Below are 25021 nucleotides of genomic sequence, written 5' to 3' on the forward strand. Positions count from 1 at the left end.
CAGGATGAGTTACACCTGGCTTGATGAATCCGTGTCCGTTCATCCTGGCTTGGTCTTTGTGAAACCAATTAAGCCTGGACTCCCATGTTTTGGATTCACTGAACGCGGCTTAGTCAGTCATCCCGGATGACGGAATCCTAGTTTCGTGAAACAGGCCCCCCGGTCTATAGAGGGTATGCACGTGACATCACCACTAGCGGAAGTCACTGCGTTTACGTCCACTGAGTGGCAAAAAGAGGGAGATGAGTAACGGCTTTGGCTTGAATACTGCGAAAACTTTAGAACAATCTAAAAAATGGGGAAGAGCTGTTGTGTGTTGATCGCACAAATAGGTTTAAAAAGCACTCGGAGCTATCGTTTTACCAGCGACCTAAAGCCAAAAACAGAAGAAGCTGATGGATCGCTGCAATTCGTAGAAATAATTGGAATACAGGTGACAAAACCTGGATTTGTGTTGCCATTTCGTGTCAGGTAACGTTAATTTATGCTGTGTTCTTGCGTAAAATCATACCTTAAATTACATATTGTTTTGGCTAACGTTACTTCGTAGTAAAGCTCTTAATGTTAGCATCTGTCATTTAGTTCTATATTTCGTAAGTGAAACGTTTTTTTTGTCTTCAAATGTGGGAGTATGAACCTTGTGCTCTACATAATTTGTAAACTAGCTTAAACTGAGGCTAACCTAGTTCTCCAAATATGGGGGTACTCAAGCACAAAGCTGTTGTAGCTGTGTTGTATCAAATATCAAAAGTACCAGTAGATCATACACTCACTTGGGTCAATACTAAGGGTTAAACTACTGTGAATCAGTAGCGAACTGTGAGCACTACTGCTGGGCCTTTACCTTTGCAATCACCACCAAGAAAATACGTCTGCACTGACATAAAACCTCAAAAACAATAGTATGTTGAATTGAAAGCACTCACCAGCTGTAATCCTCTAATTAACGATGACGAGGACGTCAACAATTTTTTGGCTTTTGTATGCTTTCAGGCTTTGCATTGTGTATTTTCCCGGCGTTGAAACCAGGTACATATAAATATCAGGATACATGATTTCCGGCCACATATCAATGTTCGTAGACCACTTGTTGTTTGGTAGGTTGTATGGATCCATATCGAGTCCAACTGTCTTTAATTTCATGTTATATTCCACATTTTTTTCACTGTAGTTACTGCTATGCTCCGCTGTGTTGAGCCGGTTTGTTTTTGCCACTCAGTCTAACTTAGAGGGGCGTGGCCCAGGGGGGAAGTGACGTATCTGCATTCCCTCTATTCAGCACTGATAGCACAGCAGTCAAATACACATTGACCAATAGGAGAAGAGCTAACCTAAGGACATGCCTTTAAACACCGCCCCCCTCATTTGCCTATTGAGGCATAAATGCATAAAGAAATAGAAAAAGAAGGAGCAGAAATAAATAGGCGAAGCAGAAATAAATAGAGAAAGAAAATGCAAAATAGGGAATACTGAAGAGGTAAATATGACTATGAATAAAAAAAAATGCCAATAAATTTATAAGATGTCATATGAAATAAATATGGAAACTAGACTTCCATACATTTCCTGAAGGAAATGTAACCTGTGTGCTTGCCTCTTGCCGGATCGGTGGACTTGTGCGATGTAAAAGCAAGAAATATCTGCCATTCACTTCCTATGTGAATGTGTGTGTCAGTGTTTGTGGACTGATGTCACCACAGACTTTCTGTAGACCTGTATTCAGATGAGAAGCCCCTCCCACAGTCTGTGTCAGTCCTGTTACAGCAGTGTTTAAATCGGCTCCTTTAATTGAATAGTTCCGTGTGTGTGTCTGTGATCCCAGGTGCGCTCATTCATTTCATAGAGAATTTATGGGAAGTTTTTCAGCTTAATTATATTTATATGTTTTTATATTTATTCTTATTGCATTCATTATTTATTATTTAGATGTATTTTTAAATTGTACTGTATCTGTATTAGTGTATCTTTTTTTGTGGAGCCTTAATTATCTTAATTGTCTGCAGCTGTGACACACAGACCACATGTGACGTTATCATGACAACGAGCAGTGCAGGCACTGAGGAGACACAGACACAAGCACTGAAACACTGTGAAAAAGGTCCCAGACAGCTGCTAATTATGGGAAAACCGTAAATGATAGGTGAAAACTAACATAATCGTGAGCAGCAGACAGACCTGGGGAACACAAAGATGTGTTTTTTTTCTCCGTACTGTGAGAAATGACAGAGTTATGTCAGTGTAAAAACAGTTATCTCACCAGGAGCATAGCAATCCGTTTAGCAGTAATTTGTACTGCTTTGAATAGGAGCTGAGAAGGGATTTGCCCCGAAACTATTGCCTGCCATTACACTTTAGAAAGAGCTAGGTCTTCAAACATGGGTTCATATGAAGCCCAGGAACCATGGCTACATTTTTGGAAAAGATCATTCACCTCCTATTTATCGTTTGGCCGGGAGCAGAAAATTGTTCAGAAAATTTTCAGGTGAATTTTCGCTGCTCCTCCACTCTAGGTGATGATGTCACCCACTCTAGCAGATCAGATTTTCACTCAACCTAGGGGTTTTTGAAGACTCACCTATTGAAAACCGTAAATCCCATCCTCATACCACAGACATTTTTGGAGAGATGACAAAAATGCCTGTGTTTTAAAGTTTAAATAAAGTCTGTAGGTGAAAGTATGGCGAAGCAGTAATGGTCAGAAAACAGACCACTTTTTTGTTTTTCCCATTGACAATGAATGGTTTTTTTTTTTCACATTCTTGTGCGAAAACCGTAAGTGATATTGTTACCACGTGACCACACAGATAATCTTTGGGCCAAGCTGAACATTTTTGCGTTGACAGAATAATTTTAGCACGAATCGTTTGGGAATGGTAGCCACTTGAAAATGGCACAATTCATTTCGGACGGACAAATTTGACTGGTTTTTCACAATTTTAGCAATCACTCTCACATTCACACCTATGGGTAATTTAGATTAACGGAATAGCCTATCAGTGCATGTCTTTGGATGGTGGGAGAGGACCCGCGCAGACACAGGGAGAACATGCAAACTCCACACAGAAAGGTCCCACCCCCAGCGACTGGTGCTGGAATCGAACCCAGGACCTTCTTGCTATGCGGCTCAAGTGATATCCACTGTACCACCGTGTCACCCAACTCAAGATTTTTGCTCATGCAATATACAATCAGGTTTCCTACAGATTGATGTATTCATGAGTGGGTTCTAGTCCATGGAAACCCAAAACAAAATGGATGTCGGTGATTATAATACCCTGTTCACCATACATGCATTTTATTGGATTAACCCTTGCAATTAATTTCTGCAATGTTGGACTCAAATAAAATAATAATAAAATAGTTAACATTATTTTAAGAGACCTACCAAATATTTCTGTATTTATATGTTGTTTTATTGCTGTTGTTGTTGTTGTTTTTTTTTAAATGTAATTACTTATTTAGCATTGTTTGTTATTGTATTATCAGGTGAAGACAAGTATTCAAATAAACCCTAATCCTGGCATCATGAAATACAGAGAAAGAACTGAGTAATTATGTTAAATGAACCTAGTATATACAGTTTCAGAGACCCTGCACAGCCCTGAGTTTAACTTCCACCCTGTCAAATCTGAATACATGCATACAGCTCTAATGCAATGGTGGAACACAGTCAAAGCATGTTTGAAAGTAGTCTGAGAGATATACATGTTACGCCCCAGCCTAGGGGTTCACCAGGGCGAACATAATATGCTCACTTTTGTCCCCTCCCAGCTCCCAAGCACACACGTCAGTCGAAACTAAAATTCACAATGTTTATTATTATTTTTTGCTAAACAACTAAGGAGGGGTTAGGGGAGGGAGCGGCTAAAACAACAAACAAAATCTCTTCTAGTTCAAAGTAACTTACCTAATCAAAATAAATTCAAGAAATAAAATACAGAAAACTTACCTAAACTTCCTAACCAAAAAACAGGAGAAAACGGGAAAAACAAAAGAGCCGGCCTCCACTACCAGGAAAAGATTCAATTTACAAAAACTATTTACAACTATATACGTACAATCGAATTATTACATGACCACGCAAAGACTGACGGTCACACACGCAGGAACACAGGGCTGAGAGCTGGCAGGAGGCAAGAGAGAGGACCAGCTGAAGCTCCAGGGCTGTTTTTAAAGGGGCCGGGCAATCACCCTTGACCAATCCACTTCCTGCAAAACAAACAGACACAAAAGGGCACAGCACACCTACAGGATGGGGAAGAACACACACACACTAAACAGAAACATATATACATAGAACACAAATAGATAAATTATGACCCAGAGTCATAACATACAGTATGTTCACATTCTCAGCAGTGTAACCATTCAGCATTCCCCGTCTTCAGACCCTCCTTCTTGGCAAGGAAAAACTCCAAAAACCCAGTAGGAAAAGAGAAACCTCAGGGAGAACCACATTGAGGGAGAGATCCACTCCCATGGACGGACAGGCTGTAGATGGGACCAGGACTGATGGACTTCCATTTGTGGATGTAGTGTCAGTCTGAAAAAGATGTAGTAGGGTGGGGGCACATGAGGGGGTCCATCTGGTCAGATGAGGGTGAGGAGGTCCATCCATGTGATGTGCTCTCTTCTATTAGTTCCTGTTAATAGTGTTGCCGCTATGTTCTGAACCAGTTGAAAACTTTTTAGGGAGTAACAGTAATCTAGTCTAAATGTAACAAACGCATGGATCAATTTTTCAGCATCATTTTTTGACAGAATATTTCAAATTTTGGCAATGTTACGCAGGTGGAAGAAAGCTGTTCTGCAGGCTTGGTTAAAATGTGCTTTAAATGATAGATCTGGGTCAAATAAAACTTCTGGGTTTTTAAGTGTAGCACTAGAGGCTACACTCACATTGTCCAGAGTGACAATCTGGTCAGATAGGGAGTCTCTCACACTTTTAGGGCCTATTATAATGACCTCTGTTTTTTCAGGGTTAAGTAGAAGATAATTTGCAGTCATCCAGGTCTTTATGTCTCAGACACAAGCAGGCCCAGACTGGCTAATCGGGAGGACCGGGACAATTCCTGGTGGGCTGGTATAATATTTAGGCTGCGAGGGCCGGAGTTCACTTTACATATGTATATATATATATATATATATATATATATATATATATATATATATATATATATATGTATGTATGTATTTATTTTTGGGGGGTGGGGGTGGGGTTCAGTCATAGCACTGGGTTGATCACGTAAACTGCAACCGCTGTTCCTGGGCTGCCACCCCCTCTACTAGCAAGCAGACGCACCGTGACATAACATGTCCTTGCATATAGTTAGTAGCTCTATACTGTAGCTGTGTAGCATATACGATCTGTGCTCTGTAGGCTATGTCGATGGTCAGCTGTGTTTGCTGTTTGAAACATGGATAATAGAAAGAGCAAGGGTGGCGCGGAGAAGGCAAGAATTAAAAAGAGGAAAGCTCCTGAAGCAAACGCAGCCAAATGTGACAAAATCGGCAACTTTTTCACAAAAACGACCTCCCAGTTTGAAACAACTAATGACAACGATGAAACAGGTAAACCACCTTTCAAGCTAGTTAATTATCGAGTTAGTGAATTGTGTGGCATTGTGGCATGTAACATAACGTTATGCAATTTAAATAATAGTATGATGCGATGCCACGTAACTGGGAAACTTTGTCTTGTAGCTCCTCAGAGTCAGAAAGACGATCCAGGTCTTTATGGACCTTGCTTTGTGCACTGGTGCACAGTCATGTTGGAAGAGGAAGGGGCCAGCTCCAAACTGTTCCCACAAAGTTGGGAGCATGGAATTGTCCAAAATGTCTTGGTCTGCTGAAGCATTCACAGTTCCTTTCACTGGAACTAAGGGGCCAAGCCCAGCTCCTGAAAAACAACCCCACACCATAATCCCCCCTCCACCAAACTTTACACTTGGCATAATGTGGTCCGACAAGTATCGTTCTCCTGGTGACTGCCAAACCCAGACCCGTCCATCAGATTGCCAGATGGAGAAGCGCGATTGGTCACTCCAGAGAACGCGCCTCTACTGCTCTAGAGTCCAGTGGCGGCGTGCTTTACACCACTGCATCCAGCGCTTTGCATTGCATTTGGTGATGTATGGCTTGGATGCAGCTGCTCGGCCATGGAAACCCATTCCATGAAGCTCTCTGCGCACTGTTCTTGAGCTAATCTGAAGGCCACATGAAGTTTGGAGGTCTGTAGCAATTGACTGCAGAAAGTTGGCGACCTCTTCGCACTATGCGCCTCAGCATCCGCTGACCCCGCTCCGTCAGTTTATGTGGCCTACCACTTCGTGGCTGAGTTGCTGTCGTTCCCAAACACTTCCACTTTCTTATAATACAGCTGACAGTAGAATATTTAGGAGCGAGGAAATTTCACGACTGGATTTGTTGCACAGGTGACATCCTATCACAGTTCCACGCTGGAATTCACTGAGCTCCTGAGAGCAACCCATCCTTTCACAAATGTTTGTAAAAGCAGTCTGCATGCCTAGGTGCTTGATTTTATACACCTGTGGCCATGGAAGTGATTGGAACACCTGATTCTGATTATTTGGATGGGTAAGCCAATACTTTTGGCAATATAGTGTACATACATTTTCTTCTTATCCTCATCAAACCCCTGATATCACTATACCAAAAGTTTTCAATAGCCAAGATGGAACAAACCGCAAGTAAGTTGTGATGGAAATCTTTTGTTGCAGACGATACAAAAATGATAATTAGAAAATGAAGCAAAGTTTATTTTTAAATTCAATATTTTTATATATTCTTTTATTTCATTTCAAACATTTTAAAGGTTTGAAAAATGTTAACACTTATAAGAACAAAAATATAGATTGTGTTATTGTTGTGAGGAATAATAATGTTGGAGATGTCGATGTGCACTCACTGTTGAAACAAATCCACATTGTGGAGCAACCTTTACTTGTGCTGAATTTTAAATATTTTTGAAAATACACTGAATTACAAGGCTTTGCCGAACAGTGTGTAGACCTAACATGCAAGGTTATAATTCCATGATTTTAATAATAATTGGTCGTGATCTAAAGTGGGCTGGTCTGAGGTATGAAACTCCAGGGCTGTAAAAGGCTGAGTACAAAGGCTGAACCCAAAAGCAAAACCACGAGAAACCAATAAGGTTTAGTGTTTTTATTAAACACTTTGACAGGGAAAATGGAACAACACAGAGAATATATAATTCCTGTGGAGCCTCTGGTTCCAGGGATAAACGTCTGGGCTGCAAGTGGTAACGACAGGCGATCGGCTGGGCCGAGCCGGGAAAACCCCAACGGAATCCCCACTAGGGACAGACAGAGGGTGGTCAATAAACAAGCCAGGTCATACACGGAAAGACAGTCATACAAGCAACGGTACATGGGGGACAGGCTAACTCACGGTAGTAATCCAGGCGGAGGTCGAAGCACAGGTGATCGTTGGAGGCTGAGGTAATAAAAGGAGCAGGCAGAGACAGAGTCAGGTAAACGAACCAGGTCGGGAACAGGCAGGCAGGGTAGGAACAGGCTGAATCGAGGGACGAAAACAGGTCAAACACAGCAGACAAACAAACAGGATCCAAGAAACGCTGGTAAGTGAACACAAACTAGTTGTAGAGCACAAACTGGCAACTGAACAGGGGAAGACTGAGGGTTTAAGTACACAGGAGGGCGGGAAGACAATGAGACACAGGTGGAGATAATCAGGGAGGAGTCAGGTAATCAGGGAAAAGGTGAACACGATCAGGGAGAGGAAGTAAAGACAACAGACAAGACACATGAGGGAAACTTCACAAAATAAAACAGGAAATGACAAACAAAACAGAAAAGACAGACAAAGTCCAACAGCCGACATGACAAGGGCTGAAAATGAGTCTCAGTCCGGCCCTGGACACAAGCACTTAGTTTATCCACTTGCTTGGTCTGACCAGGTTTAATCAGTAAATACAGTTGCATGTCATCTCCACAACAGTGAAAATGAATGCCATGTTTTCTAATGATGTTACCTAAAGACAGTATATACAGAGTATACAGTAATCTGTCCTAGGACACATTGAAGGGCGGTTTATGTGTTTTGTGTTATATGTTTTAAAGACATCTGAAAGGTTCAAAAAGCCCTCAAAGATATGCTGTATTGGGAGATGTCCATGTGCCATGCTTGAACCAACTTTGCCACTATCTTCCTCCACAGAAAGAACAGCTGTGGAGAGGCTCCTGTTGTTGGCAGGCAGCCCAAATATTCCCTATTTTTCAGATGCTAATATTTGTATACATTTTGTGTATTTTTCCATATTCTGTATTGTATATAATCATGTAAATTTCTTTATTGAATTTAACTTCTTGACTCTTTCATACTTATTTGGTTATTGTAGCACAGCATATTTTTTTTAATGTACATTTTTATGGGAATACAAAGGGACACTTAAATGCATATTTGAATATTGGAGCCTTATTCACTTTTATTGGATGCCTTTAAACAGAGGAACATTAGAATTATTTCACACATTACATAAAAAATCTTGGAGTTGAAACATTTATCAGTCAACAGAGGTGTCTGTAACTACTTTCCACACAGCAAAGTGCTGAAGGTGTGAGTGAAGCAATGATAATAAAGCTGTTATCTTTTTATGAGTTTGTGCTAGTCTGTGTTAAACGTCAAGGAGACATACTCTATATGGCAAGGTCCAAAAAACATTCATGTGTGCCTGATGTTTGCTACAGCAACTTGAAACTCCACAATACAAAAGGGAAAATGTTTAATGACCCATAAATGCCCTGAATTACATATTACACATACAAGGTTGTTGCAAATGGGAGAACATATTACTGGTGGTGATATATGATGTTACTATTGTGGCTCAAGACAGTCTTGGTGTATGAAAGTATGAAAAATCACAAAATCACCCCAAAAATATTTATTAACTCAGTTATGTATTTAGACATGGTTGTGTTCATGAAATGTCTTTGGTGAATTTTATTTATTTATTGCTTGTTTGTATTTTTTGTTCCCAGCTACTTATAGGTGAAGATGGAGTACACCCTGGACATGTCACCAGTTCATCGCAGGGCTGACACAGAGCTGGGAAAGGCTCTAGCAACTCCCACAACCCTAGTGGTTCAGATAATGAATGAACTAATGTATTTTTTGTTTGTTTGTTTATTTTTCATTAAATTGAACACATTGGTTTTTTTCTACTTGTGACTTGGATAAAGCGCAGATAACATATTGTAAACAATACAGAAATCCAGAAAATTTCAAAATGTCTTTTTTCAGTGCAGGGAATGATTTCTGGACAAGCGTCTCTCTGAGAACTAGTATTACATACATAAAGGACATTCAAATAAATAAACAGTCAATCATATTAAAATAGAGTGGAAAAACACATTTGGACAACTATACCAGATTACTTGGACAACCACTCCTCCTGTTAAACCTTAAAGACCCACAACTATTTTTGTCGCAACTTCCTTTTTTTGTCTTTCCCAAGTGATTTATCACCATTTATGATAATATTATTCTGTGCATTTTCTATCTTTCAGTGTAAATCAGGTATTTTCCTATATTTAATTTACTAATCATGTAGATGTTCATTAAAGCTCAGAGGAAATTCACAGGCCATTAGAATAAAATCTGAAAAAATTAGGAAAAAGTGACTGTCTCTGAATGTCCAAATGGGTCATATTTGATGACTATGAAATGATGACAAACTGCATTTTACACCAGTCATTTACATGCATTGACAAGATCAGTGGATCAACAGGTATTAAACATTTTATATAAGTAGATGGTTTTGGTGGTGGAAGTTTGGGTCTTTATAGGTTTACATGAACTAAAACAGAACTTCTTTCTTTGCTGAGCTCCTGTGTTTTGCACTGTCTGGGGTCATCTGGACTTCAAAGGTTTTGTCAAACACACTGTAGTCCACACGAAACGCTCCCTTCTCCAAGGAAATGCATGACTCAAACCGGCAGCCCCACAGGATTTCATCCTCGGTGTATGACGTACGGGCCTGGCATGTCATTCCTGCAACAGAACAGGACAGGAAATGCCATCTTAGAAACAGGTGTGAAAAGCAGGCTGTAACAGCACAACATTAAGCTGCACTCACAGGAACTGCACAGTTTGTCACAATATTTTGTAGTAAAGCCATATATTGCAGAGTTGAAATGATCAATAAATAAATTGACTCTAATCGATTAAAAAATATTCAATCACAATTTTCCTGAATTGAAGCTTTGTTTCCTTAATTTTGCTGCCCCTAAACATTGGTTCCGCTGTTATGTTTTATACGGATGCTTATTACATGATGCCAGGATCAACACAAACTTGTATGTTAGATCCATCTTAAGTTGTTAGTAAGTAAGTTACTAAGTTGGATCCAAATGAGTTGAAGACTGCAGTGCACACATTGTTTGTAGATGTCATTTGACTTTGTTGTTGTTGTTGTTTATATCTCTACATATTTTTTCATAAATACTTTTATACTGTTGTTATTGCTGTTGTTTTATTTATATATATATATATATATATATATATATATATATATATATATATATATATATATATATATATATATATATATATACACACACACACACACAGGGTGGGGAAGCAAAATTTACAATGAACATTTAGTTGTTTTTTCTCAGCAGGCACTACGTCAGTTGTTCTGAAACCAAACATATATTGATGTCATAATCATACCTAACACTATTATCCATACCTTTTCAGAAACTTTTGCCTATATGAGTAATCAGGAAAGCAAACGTCAAAGAGTGTGTGATTTGCTGAATGCAGTCGTCACACCAAAGGAGATTTCAAAAATAGTTGGAGTGTCCATAAAGACTGTTTATAAGTAAAGAAGAGAATGACTATGAGCAAAACTATTATGAGAAAGTCTGGAAGATACTATTAAAGAAGAATGGGAGAAGTTGTCACCCGAATATTTGAGGAACACTTGCACAAGTTTCAGGAAGCGTGTGAAGGCAGTTATTGAGAAAGAAGGAGGACACATAGAATAAAAACATTTTCTATTATGTAAATTTTCTTGTGGCAAATAAATTCTCATGACTTTCAATAAACTAATTGGTCACACACTGTCTTTCAATCCCTGCCTCAAAATATTGTAAATTTTGCTTCCCCACCGTGTATAGACACACACACACACACACACACACACACACACGCAGACACACACACACACACACACACACACACACACACACACACACACACATCACATATATATATATATATATATATATATATATATATATATATATATATATATATATATATATCCTTTCTGTGGTTGTTATTTCAGCTGGTTCTGGAATAAACAACAAGTTGTTTGCCATTTTCAGACATATCTGTTTCCCATTTTTGCTATATTTTTGCTTATTCAAATATTTGCTTAATTGAATTTAAGAAAATAATTGATTGATTAATTGATCATAAAAATGATTGATAACTGCAGTTCTAGTCTATTCTCTAGTTTAGCCATCTGACCAACTTGTGATAAATGTGTAATAAACAAAAATGCTTTAGTACTTAGTTTCTTACACATCTGTAAATGGAAACCATAGCACATAACAGAGTCTGCATGTAAGCAGGGAGTAGGATTCTGATGCAGGCTAAATCAGCCCTCAGGGACTTTACTGACAAATAGCGAAAGTGTTTGAGCTTCTGTACCATCCTCACACTGTACAAACTGGACAGTTAAATATTACCCACTGGTTACAGGAAACTTTTCTCGGCAAGATAAAACACAGTCCATAGCCACTAACTTCCTTGAATACACGCTTCTGAATAGAGTAAAGTTGTGCACCCTCCTAAACAGTCTGTGCTGCAACATCAATTCAGAATTAAAGCCACAAGCAGCATTGAAAGGCCCTCACCACAGACATGTCCAATACAAATATGTCCATCATTCTGCAGGTGGTGCTATGGCACCAAATTTCAATCTCTCCCATTGAAAGGGCATAAGCCTGGGAGATTGACAACAGACTCAAATTTGAGCCAAATCAGTGTTTGTATGTCCGAACTGATGAACTTTTGTGAAGGTAAATGTGTAGGGGGCGCTGTAGACTACTTCGGAGTCAACGTCACCACAGTTGTGCACGCAGTTTGGGGGCAGAAAAACACTGTATATTAACGGAGGTAAATGGATAGATTGGAGAGAATAGAGGGAAAAGAGGAGGAAAAATGTCTCGCTGTGCTGTAGGTTGTCAGAATCGAAATGCTAAAAAAAGCAACCTTCACTTTTACCAAATACCATTGTTAAAGACGCCATTTGAGGCAAACTGTAGATGCTTACGGTTGAAGGCAATCAACGGACGGACTGGACTGATGAAACTGACTGAATCAGCAGTGATTTGCATTGTTTTAATGTACATTAAACAACACTGACCCAGCTGTGCAAGTGCAATTTGCTGTCAGCATAGTTGGTCCACTTGTCCATGACCACCCACATGTTGTAAAACTGTGTTTTATGTCCTTGTCACTGACTAGGCAGCACAATGGTCCTCAACACACTAAAACCATCAGACTAATCTGGATGTTCTGTATTCCAACCTGTTATGTGTTTTTTGTGCTCTTAAACTGAAGGGTCAAAGAGGATGTTCACAAATAAAAACACGGGCTCACTATTACCGATGGCTGCGTACGTAAGTTTTCTCCCGTGAATTGTGTGAAATACTATGGTATTCCTACCCTTAATGTCAGGTGCAACACTTGGCATTCAATATCCTGGACATGACCGCAAAGTACACAATTATAGGCATGGAGGGGTTTGTATGCCTTGAGCTTTTCATGAGCGTAAATGGTGGGTTTTTCATCCACATAAAAACAGATGTCAATTCACTGTAGCTTGGTCCATTTCGTTGGCTCTGCAACCCCCTGAGTAGACAGTGAGTCTGGATCTGGAAGCCACCTCACCCCACTGTTAATGGTCAACATATCTTTACACATAGTCTCTCACTGACAGACCATTAAAATGATCAGAGAAGGCCTCTGAATCTTCCATTACTCTTTTTCTGTCCTGATTTTCGCCTTCCATATACTGTCGATACCACAACTGTGGCTTTCTACCACCAGTTAGGCCCCCGCCCACAAAATATGTCACATGTAAATAACTTTTATCAGATTTGATAAAAAAAAAGTCACATAGTTTCTCATACCCAAAAAATGTTATGCTTTTCTTTCACAAATGTGGGAATGATGGTCCGAAATTGTGTTAAAATGTACAAAACAGTGAAATTTCCCTTGCCTGTCCATGCAGCACTCTGGGTGCTCAGCACCCCTAAACCTCTGATCCTAGAATCGCCCCTGGTCCGAACTGATGCAGTTTTTGTAAAGGTAAACTTGTAGCGGGCGCTATAGTGCCAAATTTCAATTTTTTCCAAAGAATGGGTGTAGGCCTAGGAGACTGACAGCTTATTCAAATTTGAGCCAAATTGGTGTTCGTATGTCTGAAGTAACGCAATTTTTATAAATGTAAATTTGTGAAAAAACATAGCAAATTTTGTGACCTTATCACACAAAAACGGTGACACCTATCCTATAAATTTGGATAACTTTTAATTCCACACTTGCCCAAGGAGGAGATAGTTAAAATACAACATGAGCGAAAAGGCTGACTTAGCATTTTGGAATTTTCAACCCAACATGGCTAACTTACAGTTTGTTTAGGGGCGTCGCCATAATTAGATTTTTTTTGTTTGTTTCCTGATGATGAATCTGTGTATTGATTTTCATGGCTGTCTGACAAACTTTATATGGGACGAGGTCCCATTGGTGTAATGTATTTCTACTTTTCAAGGGGGCGCTGTCATGGCATTATTTTACTGACATCTATAAAACCTATATGTAAATTCAATTTCACACACTTCTGAATTTGGGCAAAATTTGGTGAGTTTTTGTAATTTTCAGGGGATCAAATTTGTGCTCAAAGAGCAGGAGAACAAAATTACTTGGCTTGGGCCGAAATAAAGAAGAAGAGGAAGAGGATGATAGAAAAAAGATAATAATAATAATCTGAGCACAATAATATATCCATTTCCATGGCAACCACATATTTGACCTTATTTCAAAGGTCTTGAGGTCCTACATGTCCCCGTGTGGTCCAGTGTCAATGATGTGTGCTTACACACACGTGACTGATCCCGACATGACACATACATGCTTGGATAGGGCTCACTGCCGTGAATGTGAATATGAGTGACAGTGGCGAGAGTCATCAAAGGTGACCGCATTGTGGGCATTTTCATCCACGCGCTCCCACTGCAGACTCAATAGGCCCTGTGCCAGTTTTTGCTTGGCTCCGGCTTAATAACAATTTCAGTGTTACAAAACCAAGGAATTTAAAAGAAAAGACCAGAAGTAAACAAACTCACAACATAAATAAGTGCCACCGGCAGAACAAGCAGAATCAGGAGTATGACACTTGAAATTCATTCATTCATTTATCATCTGAACCCACTTTATCCTCACTAGGGTCGCAGGGGGTGCCTATGGGCGAAGGCGGGGTACACTCTGGATGAGTCACCAGTTCATCGCAGGGCCAACATATAGAGACGAACAATCAATGACTCTCACATTCACACCTATGAGCAATTTAGATTAACCAATTCACCTATCAGTGCATATCTGCTGTGAGCCGACAATGCTATCCACTGCACCACACCTGAAACCCATACTTGAAACTGACATGACAAATTGAGTGGAACAAAGGGAAATACAAAGAGTGGACTCTGAAATAGGAAGAGGTGAATAGTGTCATGGTCCAAGACTGAAGGGAAAAGTCAGTCCCTCCAGAAACATGCGACTATGCGATTGCATAATTCAATGCATAATCAAGCAAATAGCGTACATTATGCAGGGGTCCGCATTTTTTTGGATGATTTCATAATCCCCACATTTTTCCACATAAAGTTTTAAAAATATTGCATTGTAACTTGATACAGATAGTGATGTAATATGCAACATGCGTCCACAGAAGGTAAACTAAATGCGAACTTCAGAAAAAATCCTGCAAGATGATGAAAAATGCACCTCATTTGCCAACATAAATATCTACAAGACGGAGCAAACCAGTACCCCGATGTCCTACACAAAAGCGGTGGCACACTATTTTGCACCACATGCAACTGTATGAGGGAACATAAGACAAAACTGACGGTGGAGCCATTCTTCCAGCGCGAAACATTTGAAAATGGTTTCTGCTGCAGCTATAATAATGTTATATGAACATAAAGGCTGTAATAGCCTTGAAACAGATGGCTTGTTCTACCTCACTTTTGTGAAGTGGAAAGCAATTATTTTATTTTTGACACTTGTGACTCAGGAATGTTAAAACCATGTTTGAGCCATGCTTAGAAAATAAAGAACATAACCAGCACTCTCTGTGACATAATGCATATCCAAGCATATTCCATCACATAATCAAAATTTTTGCCTGCATAACCAAGGAGAAAACTACAAAAAAAAAAAAAAAAAAAAAAAAATTGAGAAAAACAAAAGTAAAAAAAGTTACCTCCTATTTACTTTTTCTCAGCATTTTTCTTTGACCTTGATGGAAAAGATCATGAGGTCAAGGAAAGATCGATGATATTCAGAAGGACTTTGCGCAAGACACTTGAGTGAGAGAAGCGATCTGTTCTTACATTAGGTGAATGCTATGTGGTTCTACTTGTTGAAACTACAATTTTCAGAAGATTCTGAAGTCCTACTAAAAGTGTATCATCAATATTTTTGGACAAGGTCTCCTTGATTTGTTTAATGTAGGATAAATGATGACATCCTAGTAAAAAAACAAGGATTAATTTTCAGATTTATTTTAGAAATAAATACAATACATACTGGTTGCTCAGCCGTCTAAGACAAGTGTGTCCAATCCTGGTCCTCGAGGGCCGGTACCCTGCATGTTTTAGATGTTTCCCTTTTCCAGTCCACCTGACGGTCGTTATCAGGCTTCTGCAGAGCTTGATGATTGGCTTGTCATTTGAATTAGGTGTGTTGGAAGAGGGAAACATCTAAAATGAGTAGGATACTGGCCCTCGAGGACCAGGATTGGACACCCCTGCTCTAAGATAAGCACAAAGCTACCAATTGTAAGAATTCTTAAGTTTACATGTTGACTTAAAGGCATCACTGGACCATATTTATACAAATGTTTTAATGTACAAATATATTGTTCAGCCCCATTCACTTGCTTTTCTCTTCATTCTGGTGATCCACTTCATAGTTCACTATTTACATTTGTTGTTCACACGTCTGTGTGTGCTTACTAAAATCAATGAAGTGTAATTAATACCAAAGAAGTGCAGGTTCTGCCGCAACATAAACATTTTACAACCAACAGTATTAGAGTTATGTCCATATCAGTGACATGTGGTGAGGTTCATGCCTGGTGAGGCACTAACTCTTCCAGAGTCAGATCTACAAATATACGAACCCAAAAGAATATCTTATTCACCATTTGATGGACAACAGTTAACAGGTTATGTTTCATATCTCATATCAAAATTCTTTACACTTACAAAATTTAATTTTCAGTTAAATTATGTTGGATATGTAATCTTCCATTAAGGCGGAGTGTCGTTTGTCGTTTGTCTGCCGTGTTTGACCTGTTTTCGTCCCTCGACCACCGATTCAGCCTGTTCCTATCCTGCCTGCCTGTTCCCCACCTGGTTCGTTTACCCGAGTCTGTATCTGCCTTCTCCCTTTAATACCTCAGCCTCCAACAATCACCTGTGCTTCGACCTTCGCCTGGATTACTACCGTGAGTCAGCCTGTCCCCCATGTACCGTTGCTTGTTTGACTGTCTTTCCGTGTATGACCTGGCTTGTTTATTGACCACCCTCTGTCTGTCCCTAGTGGGGATTCCGTTGGGGTTTTCCTGGCTCGGCCAAGCTGGTCGTCTGCTGTATCCACCCGCAGCCCAGACGTTTATCCCCGGAACCAGAGGCTCCACAGAAATTATATTATCTCTGTGTTGTACCTTGTTCTCTGTGAAAGTGTTTAATAAAAACACTAAACCTTATTTACTTGTGGTCTTGCTTTTGGGTTCAGCCTTTGTACTTAACCTTTCACAATATCATATGGTTGCGGTTGCGCTGCCACTGCCAGGCGGCTGCGCGAACCTTCGCTTCCCACAATGCACATCGCAACAAAATTCTGCAGATGCCCGCGTTACCTCCTGGCTCTGTTTGTAAACACATGGTTTGTTTATGGTGGATGGCACTTTGAAATTGTTCACCGTGAAGGAAAAGATTCAGGTGAGTAATCATAGAAAGACTTACAGATTAATGATACTTAGGCTATGACTGAGGTTTTGCAGTTTTGATGAAAAATTGGTGACAAAAGTCTCCCGCAGCTTCAAACTGTCACATCAGTACCGGACTCTTTTATGTTTTGTCTGTCTTGTTTGTCACTTCCTGTTTTATTTTGTAGTTTTTCCCTCATGTGTCTTGTCTGGTGTCTTTACTTCCTTTTTTGTGTTCTCCTTTCACCTGATTACCTTACTCCTCCCTGATTGTCTCCACCTGTGTCCAATTGTCTTCCCGCCCTCTTGTGTATTTAAACCGTGTCTCCTCTTGTCAGTTGCCAGTTCATATTCCTTCCTAGTGTTGTGATTACTTACCAGCGATTCTCTGAACCTGTTCGTCTGCCTGTCTGTTCGTTCCTGACCCGGTTTGTTTCCTCGTTTCCTGAGCCTGCCTGATCCCCTCCTGATACCTCTGCCTGATTCTGCCTCACTGGTTTTGACCTTTTGCCTGGACTCACGGTTAGTACTGTGCCTTTCCCCCATGTACCGTTGCCTGTTTTTTGGATCCTCTGTGTATGACCTGGTTTGTCCCCTGACTCTTCTCTGCTTTATCCTAGTCGGGTTCCCCTCATGTGCTCCCGACCCGGGCAGAGAGATTCCCTTGCTGGTTTCAGACGCCGTGACGAATTCACACAGTCTAACCTGCGAAGACTCCTTAAGGAAACCTTTTTGTGAACTGTTAATTCTGTCCGTGTTTAATAAACACCCTTTAACTTTATTCCTGTTTGTTGGTTGTGCATTTGGGTCCAAGTCTTGTGTCTCTGGTTCTAACACAAACTCAGACAAAACTGAAGTCATAATGCTTGGCCCAAAAACTGTTAGGGATGCAGTGTCCAGCAAAGTAGTCACCATGGATGGTGTTACCCTGGATCTCAAAACCACTATAAGGAATCTAGGCATTATTCTCGATCAGGATTTATCATTTACTCACACATAAAACAGATTTCTAGAACCGAATTTTTTCATCTGCGTGATATTGCTAAAATTAGGCATATTTTAACACAGAATGATGCAGAAAAATTACTCCATGCTTTTATTACATCCAGACTAGATTATTGTAACTCACTTTTCTTAGGCTTTCCCAAAAAGTCCTTAAAGACCCGTCAGCTAATCCAGAATGCTGCTGCTCATGTCCTGACCAGAACCAGTATCAGAGACCATATTTCTCCTGTGTTGGCTTCTCTGCACTAGCTCCCTGTAAAAGCTAGGATAGACTTTAAAATACTCCTCTTTACTTACAAAGCCCTTCATGGTCAGGCACATACTTATCTGAAAGAGCTTTTAGTGCCATACAATCCATGTAGAGCACTACACTCTCAACATGCAGGCTTACTGGAGGTCCTGGGAATCTCCAAAAGTGGGATGGGCCTTTAGCTATCAAGTTCCATGATTGTGGAACCACCTCCCTGCCCTGGTCCAGGAAGCAGACACTATCTCTATGTTTAAGAGTAGGCTAAAAACTTTCCTTTTTGTTGAATCCTATAGTTAGGGTGGCTCAGGCTGCTTTTAGTTATGCTGCTATAGCCTTAGACTGCTGGGAGACTCATCATGATACACTGAGCTCTTCTCTGCTCCTCCTACTCCTCTCCCCTAATCTTCTCTTTTATTTATGGACCAGCAAATACATGTTACTGACTTGACTTCTTCCCCGGAGTCTCTGTGCTCTATCACTTCAGTTTTTCCAGGATCATCACAGGTTTTCCATAGAACTCTGGACCTGCTGCTGTGGTCCTGCATCTCTCCTGTCTTCATCATCATCACTCACTTATCCATACAGTTGTCCATCCATCCATCCATCCATCCATCCATTATCCACCGCTTATCTGGGGCCGGGTCGCGGGGGCAACAGTCTAAGTAGGGATGCCCAGACTTCCCTCTCCCCAGACACCTCCTCCATACAGTTGTGAAAGTGTTTATTATATAGTTCCATAGATGGTAGAGGTTTCTATCACGTGTACTAACTGTTGTAGTAGGAGTATATCCACTGTTAAGACTTGTATTTGCAGTAGTAATATTAACAGTTATGGACATTTGTTCTGGTTGGTGGTAACCATACTAGCACCAGCTGATCTACTTTTTTTTTTTGTTTTGACTGTTCAAGTTCAGCTTGCTGTGCATCAATTGCATTCATGTGTCTCCCCCTACTTCCCCCCTTCTGCCCCTCTCACCCAATCTCTCTCTCTCTCTCTCTCTCTCTCTCTCTCACGCTTTTCTCTTCCTTTACCCTCTCTCTTTAACCCCAACTGGTCAAGGCAGATGACCATCCTCCAGGACTCAGGGTCTGCTCGAGGTTTCTGCTTGTTAAAAGGAAGTTTTTTCTCACCACTGTCACCAGCAGTGTTGGGAGTAACGGCATTAAAAATTGTTTTCCAGCAACGGGTAATCTAATTAATTACTGTTTGAAATGTTGCAACGCCGTTACTGTTACCAACAGTGAAATGTGGCGTGATAATATGCACTGATGTCTAACAGCTGTTGTCCGTCTTGGCTCGCTCAGCCAGGCACGAGAAACGTGATGTTTACAAATGAGTCGATTCTTTTGAACAGCTTTTTTCAGTGAAGAATAACAACTGGTTTGCAGTTGCGAGCTGTTCATTTACAAGATGTTCTTATATTTAAATTTCCCACACAGCCTTCATGTGTCACCTGTGGGCCCCATGAGTCTGAGTTGTCCGCGCCGACTGACTGGACTGAAGACATTTACCGCTGTATCAGTGGGGAGGAGATATTTACGACTGAAAAAAAGGAGATACGGGATTAACTAGAAATTCTGTCCATAAAGATTATGAACAGAACCAGTGACAAAGGGCAGCCCTGCCGAAGTCTAACATGCACCTGAAACAGGTCTGACTATTCTGCCTTCAATGCGAACCAAGCTCCTACTTTGGTCATAAGGGACCGGACAACCCTTAACAGAGGGCCCCAGACCCCATATTCCCGAAGCATCCCCCACAACACACCACGAAGGACACAGTTGAATGCCTTCTCCAAATCCACAAAACACATATGGACTGGTTGGGCAAACTCCCATGAACCCTCAAAAACCCAGTGGAGAGTGTAAAGCTGGTCCAGTGCTCCACAACCAGGACAAAAAACACATTGTTCCTCTTGAATCCAAGGTTTGAAACTTAAAAGAAAACTACACCCCCATTCTCTTTCCATTGATGTTACATCACCGCACAAATGATTGCTATTTCAGTGTCATAGTTAGAAACATAACTGGTTTGGTCATATACCTTTTAAAAAAGTGTTTCAAAATATTGGTTGTCATAATGTCCTTCTTGTGTTCTGATCTTGGTCTTAACTTGGTCTTGGTACATTTTGTTCAGTGTGGTTTCAGAATGAGATTTATACAAACCTGAAGCCTCTACAATGCCTTCCAGGATGACAATGATCTCAAAAGTCTCCCTCTTTAGATTCTCAGCCCCCACTGCCCAGAATGGACTGCTCTCATTAATGACATGAGTGATGGTCTGTGGTTCCACCAGCAGGAGTCTGTCCCCCCCTGTGTCATAGCCTAGATTGATTTCTGACTGCTCCAGTGGGATGAACTCGCCTTCTTTGGTCTGCCTGGACTTGATCAGCTTGGCGCGGATCTTGGCGTCCACCATGTGGCTCTCTCTCAGGTCACCAATGCGAAAGAGCAAACATAGTTTTTCATCACGCTCACAAATGACACAGTACTTGCTGAAGATTAGTGTTTGTGCTCTCTGCTGTGGCCGGGAGATTTTTACAAACATGCAGCCTACCATCAGAGCATCGATAATGGAGCCGATGATGGACTGGATCATAAGGAGGACCACACCCTCGGGGCAGTTGGCTGTGACCATCCTGGAGCCGTACCCAATAGTTCTCTGGCTCTCCAAAGACAGCAGCAAGGCTGACAGGAACCCATCAACATTTTGAAAGCATGCTTGCCATTCAGGGTCATGGACATGTATGATGTCACCACGAAGCCAGGCACCTAAATAGTAAATTTGGGCAAAGGCCATCCATGTAAGAATGTAGCATAGAGTAAAGACAAGGAGGAACCAGCGATACTTGAGGTCAACTAATGTGGTAAAAATGTCTGAGAGGAAGCGACTCTTATCTTCAATTGGTCCCAGATTGACCCTGCATTTGCCATCTTTAGTGACATAACGCTGACGCTGATTCCCCGCACTAACATGTATTGAGTTCTCATCCCCGAGCAGCTTACAGCGTTTCTTGTGACTCTTGGTACCATTCAGCTTCTCAGCACCATGGAGTGGAATATTACTACTGCTGGTCGAACCTCTAGATTGCCATTTGGAGCTGAAACGTTTAAGATGTCTACTGCGATGTACCCTCTGAGGCTTTGGGTTCTCTTCCACTGGTTCCAGAGCAGCTCCTTGGACTGAGAACTGGTGGGGAATTGAGGACTGACTGCAGGGGCTCAGTGCCTGAACAGCAGATTCATTCTGAGATGGGGGGAGGGTCAAACTGTGGATGAGAGAGGCTGTTTTTGGGTTTATCATAGAAGCCACTGCAGATTTAGCTGCAGCCTGAAATAAAGAACAAGGCATAGTATTAAAAAATAATCATGAAACAACAAACTGACAACAAGACTCAAAAATTCACGAACTAATTACGTCACACAAATGTGTAACAGGAAAAATTTATGAAAACGTGACATTTAGGGATGCACCAATCCAATACCAGTATTGGGCATCAGCTCCAATACTCAGTGTGTGTGCTCGTATTCGTACTCGTAAAAGTAATCCAATACAAATGCACCGATACCACTTACAGCCATGTGACAAGTGCAGCAGGTGCGGTGCAGTGCAGTGCAGCCGTGTCAAGTGCAGGAGGTACGTGGCGGTAGAATAATGTGTGAGGAGTGTGGAGATTTTTCAAAATAAATGACGGTGATAAAAGTAACACTGACAGCAAGTAGCGTTAAAGACACAGACAGATACGGACGGAGCGTTCTGTCTGTCCTCTGCGTACATTCCATCTGTTTTCCAGGTGCTCGCGGATGTGTACCCAGATGGAGAATACCACCGGGAACCATGGAGGTAGAGAATCTGTTCAGACCGACTGTGTGAGTTAGTGAAAAACTGCTGACATATTTATGACAAGTACCCAGGGCTGGGCCGGGCGTATGGAGCGTTTCGGACCACCGCCAGCAGAAGTGAAAACTAAATTTATCGCTCATTTATCTTTTCCCTACCTGCTGAAGCTTTGCTTTTAAACCTTACTAGCGAAAATGCTGTAATATTAGTATCACATTAGTGTTACCTCTGTCGTCTCCATGTTTGTTATTACTGACTTCCTTCTTCTCAAAAAACTTTACTCTTCTTCACGGTATTTGTCCAGTATGGTTAATTAAGAGTGGCAGCCCCTGATAGATTAACTGAGAAACGCTCATTCCAACACATTAAATGTCAGTAGTAGCACCTTGTTACAGTCAGACTAATGACAACGACAATAAAGCACATTTACAAAAGGAGCTAAGAACTGGAATGGGATTATTAAGTACTGGTATCGGTACTCGGTATCGGCAAGTACTCAAATGTAAGTACTCGTACTTGTGCTGGAAAAAGTGGTATCAGTGCATCCCTAGTGACATTTTATATTAACCCATAAAGACCCAGTAGCAGGCACTCTTGGGACTCTTCTGGCAGTTCCCAGATGATTTTTCCTCTCTAGTTAACCAGTCTTAAGTGATTTCTCACCATTTATTTTATTATCTCTGTATTTAAAATTTTCAGTATAAATCATGTGTTTCCCACATTCAATTCACTGATCATGTAGATCCTCATAAAAACTCAGAGTAAATTAAAAGGTTATCAAAACAGAGAAAAATGAAGAGAAAGTTACTTTTTCAGCAAAGATATCAATAACTGCATGTAAAAACAAGCATCTCCATCCACTGTCTTTTGTCAAATTCCAGGAGTGTTACTGGTGAATCAATGTTGTAGAAAATGACAGTGTCTCCATGTTCACTAAGGAGCTTCTGAACGTCCAAAATGGTCACATCTGATGACCATGAAAAGATGACAAACTGCATTTTACACCAGTTATTTACATGCATTAATAGGATTAGTGGATGAACAGGTATTAAACATTTTAGATCAGTAGATTCTTTTGGGCGCTGATGGCTGTTTGAGTCTTTAAGGGTGAAAAAAAATTAGAAGAAATTATATTACAACACTTTTGGACATTCAAACAATGTCTTGTTTTGTTTTAATTTTGTGTTATTTTACTGTTATGTAAAGGATTTTAGTTTGAATGTTTGCATGAATGGTGATTATATAAATAAAATATAATCTACTACTACTACTCTAAAATAAAATGTTTGTCATTTACATCAATGTACATTAAATCAAAATTTTTTGTGTATGTTTACAGTTACTTAGAGTTAATAGATCTCAAAATGTAATCATAACTTGTTCTATTCTGCAGGGGAAAGACATTCCACATTTCATACAATTATGTTTCCCAGTAGCTCGTAAGAGAAAGCTGTACCTTGTAAGTGTAGGGAGGGCAGTGCATGGTCTCTGTCTGTGGTTTGGGCAGGTAAGCAAGTAGATGTTTAGCAGTGAGACTCTGTGTCGGGGGAATGGAATTCCTGCGCACCTCCATCCAGACTGAGCTTCTGCTCACGCTGCTGAACTCCTCAGGAGTATCTCTGGTGCTTGATACCATGGAGATCATCGCTGACATGCTCGTAAAGACGCTGGGATAAGATCCTGGCTACTCCTCCAGTTTGAATTTTTGTTTTTTATTTTCAAACAGAAAAAAAAAATCTGGTAAAATGATTTATATCAACTGTAAATTTGTCTTAAAAAATAGCAACTCCATGCAACATGATGCTCTTCTTTACTGGTGGTTCTCATCAATCGGAGGTCCCATAAGTCTGAAGTGGGATGATCAGTGTTTAAGTCACTGCAGCAATTTATTCCACTTGCAGGGATTATCAGTAATCCTCAAAATTAATCTGAGAAACACCAAGGAGCCAGATGAAAAGATTACAGGACTATTTACCACTGGGTTTACAGAATGTATTGTCTAGATGTGAACACACAAACGTCTGTGAACTCACGGGCAATTTCAGTATCTGTTGGAATCCTATGCTAAAATTCCCAGAGGGCCTATCTGACCAGTCTTCATCACCATTGTGTTCTGACACCAACCGCAAATATAAAACTCTGTGTGTGTGTGTGATTTTTTTTTTTGGTTTGTTTGTTTCTGGGTTTTGGGGGGTTTTTAAAGTTGTTTTTTTTTTGTCAGATGTTCACATCAACTGAAACAGAGGCATAGCGATAGTCAGGATTAACTCAAGACTGTTAGCAGGTCCCCAAGAGCAGACACACCCCAATCTGGACATATAACAGCTTGGCTTTATTACCTCCGCCAAGGAGGTTATGTTTTTGCCAGGGTCTGTTTGTCTGTCCGTTAGTGTGCAACATAACTCAAAAAGTTATGGACAGATTTTGATGAAATTTTCAGGGTTTGTTGGAAATGGGATAAGGAAGAAATGATTAAATTTTGGTGGTGATCGGGGGTGGGGGGACCCACGGGGGGGGTGCAGACCAGAAAATTTCATCAAAATCTGTCCATAACTTTTTGAGTTATGTTGCACACTAACGGACAGACAAACAGACAGACAGACAAACAAACCCTGGCAAAAACATAACC

At 40.6% G+C, this 25021-nt stretch overlaps 1 protein-coding gene across 1 annotated transcript; it reads right to left on the reverse strand.

Moving 5' to 3' along the window:
• Window positions 1-9757: 9757 nt before the first annotated feature.
• LOC115432859 (G protein-activated inward rectifier potassium channel 3-like) lies at window positions 9758-24343 on the reverse strand. The gene is made up of 3 exons (XM_030153915.1): window positions 23849-24343; window positions 20718-21882; window positions 9758-10056 (listed from the first exon to the last, which is right to left on the reverse strand). Exons 1-3 carry the CDS (start codon window positions 24044-24046, stop codon window positions 9863-9865), a joined length of 1557 nt encoding a protein of 518 aa, XP_030009775.1. The 5' UTR covers window positions 24047-24343; the 3' UTR covers window positions 9758-9862.
• Between the last annotated feature and the right edge of the window lie 678 nt (window positions 24344-25021).

The sequence above is a fragment of the Sphaeramia orbicularis genome, chromosome 14, assembly GCF_902148855.1.
Source record: "Sphaeramia orbicularis chromosome 14, fSphaOr1.1, whole genome shotgun sequence".
NCBI lineage: Eukaryota > Metazoa > Chordata > Actinopteri > Kurtiformes > Apogonidae > Sphaeramia > Sphaeramia orbicularis.

Excerpts from the sequence above, each read along its gene's own strand:
- LOC115432859 (XM_030153915.1), bottom strand. The coding sequence starts at position 24,046 with ATGTCAGCGATGATCTCCATGGTATCAAGCACCAGAGATACTCCTGAG. Across the intron at positions 21,883-23,848 it reads GCCCTCCCTACACTTACAAG|GCTGCAGCTAAATCTGCAGT; the intron begins GTACAGCTTTCT and ends TCTTTATTTCAG. Across the intron at positions 10,057-20,717 it reads AGGCATTGTAGAGGCTTCAG|GAATGACATGCCAGGCCCGT; the intron begins GTTTGTATAAAT and ends GTTCTGTTGCAG.